Below are 12,622 nucleotides of genomic sequence, written 5' to 3'. Positions count from 1 at the left end.
AAATAAAAGACCCAAGGCTTTTCCAAAACACAGTCATAAAAATATGAATCATTAGCTTCTCTATTTTTGCCTAATATGTTGCATGATTTTATGCCTACCACCTTAAGGCTATCCTACATTAAAATGAATTGATCCAATAACTAACTATTATGAGTGGGGCTACAGTTCTGAGAAGAACTAAAGGTTAATAATGCTTTCACATCAATATTTTAATTATCTATGATAACTGCCTACTATTAGTGATAAAATAAGTAAGAAACTTACAATAATGATTCAAACCAGTAAATAGCCTAACTACCTACAAAGTGCTTGTCTAACAAATCTGTTTTCTCAATTGATATCAGATAATCAGGAACAAAATAATTTTTTTTTTTTTAACTTGGGGCCAACCTGGAGTGAGCAAACATTTGAGAAGTTTAAATCAACCAGTGATTAGTACTACTAGATAACACATACTTCAATTTGATACACTGATGCCATTTAGAATATGCTCTCTTCCATGTGCTTGGAGCTCTGGTAGCATAGTGCCTAAGGCACTTGACTGCTAACCGAAGGCTGGCGGTTCAAACCCACCAGCCACTCCTCAGAAGGAAGATGGGGCAATCTACTTCCGTAGTGATACTGCCTTGAAAATCCAAGGAGGGGTCGCTATGAGTTGGGTCTGACTCGACGGCACATAACAACAACATGTGCTTGGACAGATAATAGAAAAAAAAAAAAAAAATCTTACCAATTTTAAGTAGGTTATTTTTCAGAAATATATTCTTTGATTTCAAGTCTCGATGGAGTATCCTCCTACAAAGGGCAAAAAATTGTTAAGTAACTTTATGCAAAATACAAAAACTTTAAATTCTAATACTCCTCACTTATAGATGATCTTGTTATCCAACATTTTGCATTTATGACAATATAAGGTGAGGTGCTGGGCTCTGTGCTGAGGACTGGAGCATGGTCAGGTGATGGTGGACCCCTGCTGCTCTAGAAGTGGTGGGTAACCCCTGACCACTACCATCACCTCCCCAACCTCCACTCACTCTGTAGTGGTGGGGCAGGTGTGGTAGGGAAGGGGTGCTTACCATGCCATGTGCATCCCAAGATGTGTAGGGGCACCAGATGCCATGAGCATGGGAAGGGGACACCAGCACCGAAGATGGGGTGTGGCCTAACTCTCACATAATGCTCATTTTCACATAATAACCTGGTCTTTGAAACCTAACCACATGGATAAGTGAGGCATAGGTGCAATATATATGCTTGTATGCAAAATGACACACATAAATATGCATTCCTATAGCTATTTAAAAGTAACAAAGATACAATATGTTCTAGTTTCTCTAGAATAGGGGCTTTAAAGAAAGAAGCACATGTAGTTGGAAAAAGGGGAATGTGCTTTTAACTATTTCAATAGACCAGATTTTATTGAGTTTCTGTAGCATGATCTATACAGCACCACATACAATAGCCATACATGCAGTTGTTTCACCAGTTATAATCAAAGTTTATAATTTATTCTTAACAAAATGTTGAAGTTTTACATATTTATGGAAATACTAAAGTTCATAATAATATTTAATAACATATAACATTTAATAAGTCTTACCATAAGACAAGAACATAAATTATGTGAGCTGTTGTTGTTGTTGTTAGGTGCCATGGAGTCATCTCCCATTCATAGTGACCCTATGCACAGCAGAACAAAACACTGCCCAGTCCTGCACCAGCTCCATGATCCTTGCTATACTTGAACCCATCGCTGCACCCACTGCATCAATCCATCTCGTTGAGGGTCTTCACCTCCTTCGTCAACCCTCCACCTTATCAAGCATGATATCCTTCTCCAAGGAATGATCCCTCTGACAACATGACCAAAGTAGGTGAGACAAAGTCTGGCCCTTCTCTCTTCCAAGCAGCATTCTGGTTGCACTTCTTCTAGGACAGATGTGTTAGTTCTTTAAGCAGTCCATGGTACTTTCAGCATTCTTAGCCAGCACCACAACTCAAAAGCATCAATTCTTCTTCATTCTTCCTTATTCATTGTCCAGCTCTCACATGCATATGAGGTGATAGAAAATACCATGGCTTGTGTCAGGCACACCTTAGTCCTCAAGGAGACATCTTTGCTCTTCAGTGCTTGAAAGAGGTCCTTTGCAGCCAACTCACCCAGTGTTATACATCGTGTGATGTCCTAACTGCTGCTTCCATTGGTGTCGATTGCAGAACCAAGCAATATGAAATCTTTGACAACTTCAATCTTTTCTTCATCATGATGCTGCCTATAGGTCCAGTTGTGAGAATTTTGTTTTCTTTATATTGAGATGTAATCCATATTACAGACTGTAGTCTTCAATCAATATTCATCAGTAAGTGCTTCAAGTCATCCTCACTTTCAGCAAGCAAAGTTGTGTTGTCAGCATATCACAGGTTGTTAATGATTCTTCCTCCAATCCTGACACCACCCTCTTCTTCATACAGTCCAGCTTCTTGGATTATTTGCTCAGCATACAGATTGAATAAGTATGGTAAAAGAATACAAGCCTGACACACCTGTCCTGATTTTAAACCATGCGGTGTCTTCTTGTTCTGCTCGAAATGACAGCCTCCTAGTCTATGCACAGGTTCCTCAAGAGCACAATTAAGTGTCCTGGAATTCCCATTCTTCGCAACATTACCCATAATTTGTTATGATCCACACAATCAAATGCTTTTGCATAGTCAATAAAACACAAGTAAACATCTGTCTGGTATTCTTTGCTTTCACCCAAGATCCACTGACATCAGCAAGATATCACTCATTCCATTTCCTCTTCTGAATCCAGCTTACATTTCTGGAAGTTCTCTGTCAATATACTGCTTGCAACTGTTTTTGAATTATCTTCAGTAAGATTTCACTTGTGTGTGAAATTAATGATAGTGTTCGATAATTTCCACATTCTGTGGGATCACCTTTCTTTGGAATGGGTACAAATATGGATCTCTTCCAGTCAGTTGGCCAGGTAGTCGTCTTCCAAATCTCTTGGTATAGCTGAGTGAATGCCTCCAGTGTGGCATCCATTTGTTGAAACATCTCAATGGGTATTCTGTCAATTCCAGAAGCCTTGTTTTTCTCCACTTCCTTCAATGCAGCTTCAACCTCTTCTTTCAATATCATTGGTTCTTGATCATATGCCACCTCCTGAAATGGATGTACATCAACCATATCTTTTTGGTACAGTGACTCCATATTCCCTCCACTTTCTTTTGATGTTTCTTGCATCATTCAATATTTTGCCCATAGAATCTTTCAATATTGCAACAAGAGACTTGAAATTTTTCTTCAGTTCTTTCTCAGCTTGAAAAATGCCAAGTGTGTTCTTCCCTTTTGGTTTTCTAACTCCAGGTCTTTGAACATTTCATTATAGTAATTGGCTTTGTATTTTCGAGCTGCTCTTTGAAATATTCTGTTCAGCTCTTTTATCTTGTCAATTCTTCCATTTGGTTTGGCTACTCCCCATTCAAGGGAAAGTTTCAGAGTCTCTTCTGACACCCATTTTGGTCTTTTCTCCCTTTCCTGTCTTTTTAATAACCTTTTGTTCTCTTCATGGATGATGTTCTTGCTGTCATTCCACCATTCTTCTGGTTTTCGGTCATTGGTATTCAATGAATCTATTTTTTAGATCGTCTCTAAACCCTTGCCTATGGAACACCTAAAAATGCTGAATAAAGCATAAAAATATTACACCAAAGCTCTCATCTCCCAGAGCTGTATAGAGAATTCTATAAAATTTAAACAATAGAAAATCTTTATTTATTTATCTTTTTATATAAAACAGCTCTTTGAATAGATCAGAGATCAGGTAAGGTAATTTGACACAGTCAGGATTTAAGGAAATAGGATTCTGGAGAGAAGGGAAATGAACTGAGGTGAGTTAAACATTTCCAATCAGGTGTTCCTCTCAGGGTATTTGGAATAAGTAGAATGTTATGGCCTAGAGCTTATGGCAGTTCCACTGGGATTGGGAGACAAAAATGTAGTTCAGGGCTACTCAAACAGCCAAGACTTGAAAATAATATTTTCCAGAGATAAGTGGACGAAAGAGGAATAAATCTGATACTCTGCATGGTTTTGACCCCTAAGGCACTTGCTGAATTCTATGCTGTTCAAGAGCAAGAAATCAATCACAATAAGCTGTCAAAAGGCTAAAGCACTAAGCAGAGTTTTCAGTGGATTCACAGGGAAACTAAGAATTGAGGGCCTACCAAGAGGAGGTAACTAAAGTAAGTAAAGCCTTCAGCTGAAAAATCTTGAAGGATTACGTCTTTGAAACAAAGGCAAACTGGAAATAGAACAGCTACGAATGAAACCTCATCTTAAACTACCTCAATCACTGACTGGACCTGCCCTTATTATAACTAGTCCAAAAAATAAATAAATAAATTATCTCCCCAGGAGAGAATATCCAAAGTCTCTGTAATTTTTCACATAAATTGTATAGAACTCAATGAAAAACTACCAGGCACACTGCAGTAGTTTCTTTAGGCTGCTATATAAAAAGTATCACAAACTGGGTGACTTAAAACAACAAAACCTTATTTTTCACCATCTTGGAGGCTAGAAGTACATATCCAAGGGCTATGCTTTCTCTGAAGGCTCTAGAAAAAGAGTCTTCCTTGGCTCCTGGCTTTTGGTAGCCTCAAGTATTCCTTGGCTTGCTGTACCATAACTCTAATTTCTGATTCTTTCTTTGCATGGCCATCTTCCCTCTGTATTTTTTTGGTCTCTTTCCCTCTTTTATAAGGTCATAAGTCATTCTGAAGTAGGATCCACCCTACTTCAGTATGACCTCAGGTTAACTTAACTAATTACATCTGCAAAAGCCCTATTTCCAAATATGGTCACATTCACAGTACTGGTGGTTAGGATTTCAATGTATTTGGGGAGCTTGGAGGATACGACTTAACCTACCACACATGTCATGAGACAATACCAAATGAACTAAAAGAGGAAAAACAAGGACAAATCCAATCGATCTACCCACTGGAATTATTGGACAACGCTTAGAAAAAATTATAATTGATACAGGTAAGAAAACAAATGACAAAATAGAGAATGTCATCAGAGAACTTGCTACTATACAGAATTTTGAAAGACTCAAATGGAAATTCTAGAAATCAATAAGTACTGAAATTAAGAATTCAGTAGGTATGTTTAAAAGCAAATAAAGCAGAGGCAGGCTTGAAAAACTGAAATATTGGTTAGTTTTAGACTTGGTTAATCAGAATGATTAATAACCAAGTCTTCCTTCCACAGAGTGGCTGGTGGGTTTAAACTGCCAACCTTCTGGTTAGCAATCAAATGCCTTAGGCACTAAGCCACCAGAGCTCCTTAGAGTGATTTATATTTATACTGAAATACAAAAAGAAAACAAAGGGTAAAAATATTAAAAGGAATGTAAGAGACATGTGCAATACAGTTAAAACATTCTTATATAAATGTACAAATGGAATCCTAGAAGGAGCTCACAGAATTTGAAATAGAGTAAGAAAGTTCAACATATATCTTATCAGCCCCTTGAACGTAGAGAAGAGAAGAGAGGTGAGGTAAAATTCAAAAAGAAATTGACAAGAAACTTTTAGAATTTATAAAGGCATGAATTTCATGTCCAACTAAAACAAATTCCACAGAGAATAAATAAATAAAGCAATAACTAGCAAGAACTCTCTACTATTGAAGAACATCAAAGATAAAGAGAAGATATTAAGTACTAGAAGAAAGAAAAGAGATTACCTTAATAAGAATGATAATTAGATGGCAAGCAGAACTGTTAACATCAATAACAGAATCCAGAATATAGTGGGATAATATTTTTCAAAATGTTAGACAAAGTATCTGTCAATATGGAATTTTATACCTAGCTAAGGTACTATATAAAAATCAAGACAAAATAAAGACATTTTCAAACAAACAAAAAACCTGAGAGTGCTTAACATTCACATAACTTCACTAAAGTAACTCTAAAAGATTTATTTCAGGGAGAATGAAAATCTCCAATGAAGAAAAGACTAAGGTGCAAGAAGATAGTGACAAGAAAAGAGACTGGTAAATATGTGGAAATCTAAACAAATGTTGTATAATTCAATAATCATGGTAATTATAATTTCTAATTTGTTGAATATGGAAAGAAACTAAAACTAAAATCCTGAAAAACAATAACATAAAAAGGAAGGAGGGAAGTAACTGGAGTTAAAGTCTTTGTGATGCTCGAGAGAAGGGTAGATGTTAACTTTAAATTTCGTTAATTCACGTATGCATTTAATAATTTAACACTGAGCATTAAAACAAAAGAAGTAAAATGTGTAATTTGCAAGCTAATAGAAGAAAAAGAATAACTAAAACCTAATCAATTCAGAGAAAGTTGGGAAAGAAAAAAACAAATTTTTTTTTTTTAAAAAAGCAGAGTAAAAAAAAAGCAGAATTACATACAATACATTGATAATTACAACTAACTAAACACATTAATTTAAACATAAAGATTGTCAGATCATATGTTTTTGTGTTATAAATAACAACTTAAAACATAAGGACACATGAAGGGTAAAAGTAGGAGGATGGGAAAAAGATATTATAAGCAAAACAAAGCTGGCAAAAGCAATACAAAGTAAAATGGGATAAAAAGTATCATTACTAATGAATAAATCAATCATTTATTGGGACAATTTTGAAATTCTATGTTTGTGTAAATATAAAAAAATATTAATAGGAATTTAAGAAGAAAGTGATCAATCCACAATTTCAGTGAGAAATTCAACATATCTCCCTCAGTAATTAATAGATTCAGTAGACAAAAAGGTAGGGCTTCAAAACAGTTCATTCCAGTTTGACTCCCTCCTAAGAATTTGTATTTCCACCCCAGACCTACTGAATCAAAATCTGCATTTTTACAAGATCCCAAGGTGATTCTTTTGGAAATGTAGATTAAAATGTAGATTCTGATTTGGAAATGCAAATTCTAATCAAGGGTTGAATTGGAATGAACCAGTTCAAAGCGCTGGCAGGTAGAACCTCACAAGGGGGCACATTACATGTTTGGTGGGGTTGATAGAACAGAAGGAAAAGTAAGGGGGTATATTTTATGCTCATCTGTATGTCCATTACAGTGGATGTCCTGTGTGGGTCCATGTAGTTTCTGTAGACCTGCACTCACCAGTGGCAAACCTGTTCCCCATTCTGAGCACCAGTTTCCGTGTCTGTGAAATGAAGGTGTTCCATTTACGTGAGCTCCTTGGTACCTTACAGGCCTTTTAAAAAATTCTATAAAACCGTTTTCTTGTTTTGTTTTTCTCAATCACTCTCTCTCTCTCTCTCTGGATTGTTCTTTTTTATTATTATAAAATATCCATCTTGAGGCAATTATAAAAAGGATCAAAAATGAGTAATGGTAAATCAATATAAAAATAATGACTTCATATAGAACCTGTCTCTGAAAAGCTCGAAGTTTTCTATGTGTGTTTATATTTGTAGGCAATACATCCAAGAGCGCTCACAGAAGCTGTATTAGTAAAAGTGTGTGGGGATGAGGAATGGGATAGAAACCACCTGACATGTGCTTCAGTAGGAGAGTGAATACATGAACACTGATGGAATGCCACAAAGCAGAGAAAATCAGTGAGCTACAGAATCCACAACATTGAACAAAAAAGAAATGAAGTGCTGTGTTGCTTGCCTAAAGTGTGAAAAACACACAGCACTATTTATTTTTCAGATACATACTTACATATATAGTATATACAGTAAAATATTTTTTAAATGATGCTGATGATAAAAGCTAGATTCAAGATAGTGGTTACTTCTGGGGAGGAGGGAGATATGATTTGGGAGAAGTCAAAGAACTTCAAACACTTTTGCTAATACTTGCTTTCTGACACTGGGACTTATAGCCATGTTTCTTGTGTTATACTTTACACTGTTTTGTATGCTTTAAAATATTTTATGACATCATGTGATAGCGTTGGGAGCATCATGAAAAGGTTTTGCACACTGACTGTAAAGATTAGAAGCAGTCTCAATGAACTTCTAATTTTTTAGTAACAAAGGCTAAAGTGGATTTAAAATATTTTTGCTACCTGCCCAGCAATTATAATACACTAAAAAAAAAACAAGACAAAACAACAAATAAAAAATTCCTGAACACATTACTGAAAAAGCAACAGGTCAGATACCTGTCTTTTAAGCTACAACTACTTATATGTATAACTTGTTGTTGTTGTTGTTGTGTGCCGTCGAGTCAAACCCGACTCATAGCGACCCCTCCTTGGGTTTCCGAGGCAGTATCACTACAGAAGTAGGATTGCCCAACCTTCCTTCTGAGGAGTGGCTGGTGGGTTTGAACCGCCAGCCGTCTGGTTAGCAGGCAAGTGTCTTAGCCACTATGCTACCAGAGCTCCTATATGTATAACTAGTATTGTTATTTCCTTATATTTTGTACTGTTTTGAGAAAGGTTCATGAAAACATCTGTGGGTAAGTATAAAACTGAGATTGGATGCCATACTGATACATGGACAGTTTGCTCTGCAAATAAGCACCAAGTTCAGCTCAGCGCTTCTAGGAAACTGAGAGAAGAAGATAAACTATGAGTTACAGAAACCAATTGGTTAGGAGAGTTGGCAGTAAAATTTTGGAAATAATTAGTCACATGGATCTTTATGTAAAGGGGACTGAGGCATTTTGAGTGGTGTTTCTTAGCAGGATCTTATTATCTATCCATTTCACATACAGCCAGAGTGATCCTGTTATACCAGGACTCAGTTCATGTCAGCCCTCCAAAGGCTTCCCATTGTACCCTGGGTAAAGTCAAGACCTTGGGGCTCCTAAGCTCTAATGCTTTGGTCTCATCACTTGTCTTTCTTCTCTTACGTAGGCTCCATCATCCAAGTCTTCTTTTCTTCTTTGTTGCTTTCAGGGCTTTGAACTGGTTCATTCTGGTTCAACACCCTCCTAAGCTTCTGTATTTCCATTCCTGATATACTGAATCAGAACCCACATTTTAACAAGATTCTCAGGTGATTTTTATATATACTAGTAGGGAATCAGGAGCTCTGGTGGCGTAGTGCCTAAAGCATTTGACTGCTAACCAGAAGGCTGGTGGTTCAAACCCACCAGCCACTCCTAGCAAGGAAGATTGGGCAATCTACTTCTGTAGAGATACTGCCTCGGAAACCCAAGGAGGGGACACTACGGTTGAAATCTACTTAATGACAGTGAGGTGTTTTTTTTTTTTTTTTTTTTTTTTTAAGTAGGGAATCTATTAGAATCACTCGGGATCTTGTTAAAATGTGGATTCTGATTCAGTATAGCTGAGATGCAAATGCTCGGCCAGAGGGTCAAACTGGAATGAACCTGTTCAGAGCCCTGTAAAAAACTTAGTAAGGGCATAGACCTGAGCAAAAACAATTACAGATTTGAAAAACACAATTAGTTTGAGCTGATGCACACAATTGAATTTTGTATAAAACAATTAGGAAAATGCATGTTCTTTCACGCATACAAAGAATACTTCAAAAATTGACAATGAACTAATATATAAAGCAAGTTTGAACAGACTACAAAGAATTGGTGTCACACAGTCCACACATTCTCTGGCCTCAATGAAATTAAATTATAATCCTATAAAATGCTTAGAACAGAGCCAGACACAAGGAATGAGTGACTAGACAGACAAATTCTTCTGGTAAGAGAATTATACAGTAAACAACTAAATTAGCAGATATAGAATATAACATTAGCTATTGATTAATGTAGTTAAAAAATAATGAGAAAGAAGGGATTCAAGACTAACTAGGGTGGGAGAGATGCTAGTTTAGATCAGATGATCAGGGAACATCTTCAATAAAGTGAGATTAGACCAGAGACATGAATGAAGAGAGTAAATGAGCCGTTATTGTGGTTGTTACCGTTATCACTCATAATGCCATTGTTATTGTTACCACCAATATATCAAAAAGGAAAACTTTCGATATCTAGCAAAGATGAATACTGAACAGCGAACAACAGAGCTATTGAGCTACACAGATTACTTCAAGAGAAACAGAATTAGATCTGAACTACTGTATACTTTAAACCAAAGCACTGTTGCCTCTCTCTTTCCCACATTCTCTTCCCCCATTCAACATGCTCTTTGGACTTCTACTCCTGTCTGAATCAAAGTTTAGGATTTGAACTTCTCTATTTGCAGCCTCTCCTTCTACCTATTCACACATCTGTAAGAAATGTCCCAAAAAGAATTTTTTCCAATTGGTTAATTTATGCATGTGAAAACTCTAACAAAGGAATAAACATTTAGTTATACATTCAGTGTACATATTAATAGAAAAAAAAATTACATGCCAAGAAAGTTTAGTTCAAAAAATTGTCACACCTCTACTGTTACTTGCCCGATCTTAAACACATCACACATTTTTCCTCTATGTCACTGCTCATATTAAAATATTATACCTGCCTTTCAGAATCCCATCTGCCCTTCAGGACTGTATTAAATACAACCTCATGTACCTTCTCAGATTTTCTTGATTGCCCTCTTCCTCAGCAAAACATTGACTATTCCCTGTCCTTGGGGCAAATTAGGAACTTCCTCAGAATGCCAAGCCCTCTAGCACTGACTCAACAGCAACAAAACACTAGTATGAACCTCCATGAACTATCTTATACACTCAGAAAATTCAAGGGAGTTAACTCCTTTGGTGTGAACCAATGAGAGACAAGAGGCAAGAAGATGCAGGGCAGATAAATTACCCCACCTTCCTCTCTTTGAGGAATTTTCCCTACAATCCACTAGAAAAGCCCATATGATGTAAAAATACCCCTGTAACAACCTATTATTGTCTCCCCAGTGCTCCTTGTGAAGTGGTGGCCAGCATAATGACATCATTACTTTGCAGTGCCTCATCTCCTTGCCTCCCTCTCATGACCTTGGGCTTACATCTCACTTCCCAAGGAATGAGTCAGCATTTTAATCTTGCTCTGTTTCCTAGAGGCTCAAGCTGACACAGGGATTTTTCTCTATCATGTTAACCTTATTCCTAATCATTATCCCAGTTACTAAAGGAGCTCTGGTGGTATAGTGCCTAAGGCATTTGACTGCTAACCAGAAGGCTAGAGGTTAAAACCCATCAGCTGCTCTGCTGAAGGAACATGAGAGGTAATCTACTTCTGTAAAAATTTACTGACTTGGAAACCCAGTAGGGGTCGCTATGAAGCAGAACTGACCTGATGGCAATGAAGATATTTGTTTTTTTAATCCCCATTGCCATCAAGAAGTTAGACATGCTCTTGCACTTCTCTGAGCTTCTAAAAGTTCTTTTAATAGCATTTTCTAGGAGTTCCAGTAAGATGGCACAATAGGCAGAAAGATTGCACAGACCCTCTTCAACAAAGAAAAGGGGACCCAATTAACACAGATATAGGAGATAATCCTGGACCCCTGAGCCTTGAAGGGAAGGATATAGAAGTAGAGTAAACTCCAACCAGCAGAAAAATTTGCATGAAAACACGAAAAAAGGAGACATATGGAGCTGCGATCTGGCAGCGATCCTGATTGCATAGACAGCTTGGATATTGCTGAGTGGTGGTAGGACTTAAGAATTAACCTAAAAATTGGCCCTGCTAGCCAGGGACTGTGCAGAGGACTGCTCTGGTGGCTGGTGAATAAAAGGGGAAGCAGCGAAGAAGAAGCCAGGCTGAGCTGTGGACTTCTGCCTGTCTGGAGGGCATAGACATTTTGTATGTTCACAAGCAGCTTGGCCATTTTGAATATTTAAAGAGATAGTGTTCTCCCAGATTCCAGGGACTTAAGAACAGGCTCCACTTGCCATGAACCCCAAGGATATTTCGGACCCAGATGACTGGAAAGGCATGACATTCCCCTTGTTACTCTTATACCCCACACCTTCTTGGTGAATGGAGGTGTAGCCATCCCTCACTCCCACCCACCTTCTGGGCCAGCAGGAATTCCATCCCATCTCTATGCTCAGATGGAGCCTGGGTGCTCTGCCCCAAATTTTTTTTTCTTTTTTCTGTTCTTTAGTTTGTTTGTTTTTGTCTGTTTAAAACTACTATTACTTTTGTCCTTTTTACTATTACTCTTTATTGTTTCCCTCCCAGGTTCTAGCTTTCAGCTTTTTTCTTTTCCCTGTTCATGGCTGCAATTTCTTTTTCTTTCTTTCTTGTTGTTAACACAATTCCCTGTTTTTCTTCTTGTGTTTTTCCCATTCTTTCTTCATTATTTTCCTTCTCTACTTTTTTTCTCTTATTGCTCTCTCCCCAGATATTGCAAGGTTTTCTTTTTTTCCTTTTCTTCTTTTTTGGTTACTGTTCCTGTGTAATTACATGGTATATTTTTTGTCCATGTACTTTTCACTTTTTTGATGGTTATTCAATTGTTATTTTTGTCTAACTGAGTGGAAGACAGCAACAATCCCCATAAGACACAACTACACCCTCACTCCCGCAGCTTCACATACCGAGTGAGAACCACCACTTCCTTCTCCACCAACAGACCAATAATAAAAAACCACCAAGAAGAGCCTGAATCACCCTTGGCTGCTCTTCACAAACAGTTAACAGAGATCTAAATACAACAAAGCCACGAT

General features: G+C 37.3%; 1 protein-coding gene across 1 annotated transcript in view; it reads right to left on the bottom strand.

The window, feature by feature from the left end:
- NEK11 (NIMA related kinase 11) overlaps positions 1-12,622 on the bottom strand; it is a 576,822-nt gene that overhangs the window by 385,879 nt on the left and 178,321 nt on the right. Inside the window, exon 4 of the mRNA XM_007937422.1 lies at positions 731-795. Within this exon, the coding sequence (XP_007935613.1) occupies positions 731-795 (65 nt within the window). The remainder of the gene's footprint in view (positions 1-730; positions 796-12,622) is intronic.

This window comes from Orycteropus afer, unplaced genomic scaffold, assembly GCF_000298275.1.
Source record: "Orycteropus afer afer isolate SDZICR_OR568_19922 unplaced genomic scaffold, OryAfe1.0 scaffold00003, whole genome shotgun sequence".
Taxonomy (NCBI): domain Eukaryota; kingdom Metazoa; phylum Chordata; class Mammalia; order Tubulidentata; family Orycteropodidae; genus Orycteropus; species Orycteropus afer.
This window is presented reverse-complemented; position numbering and strand designations above follow the sequence as displayed.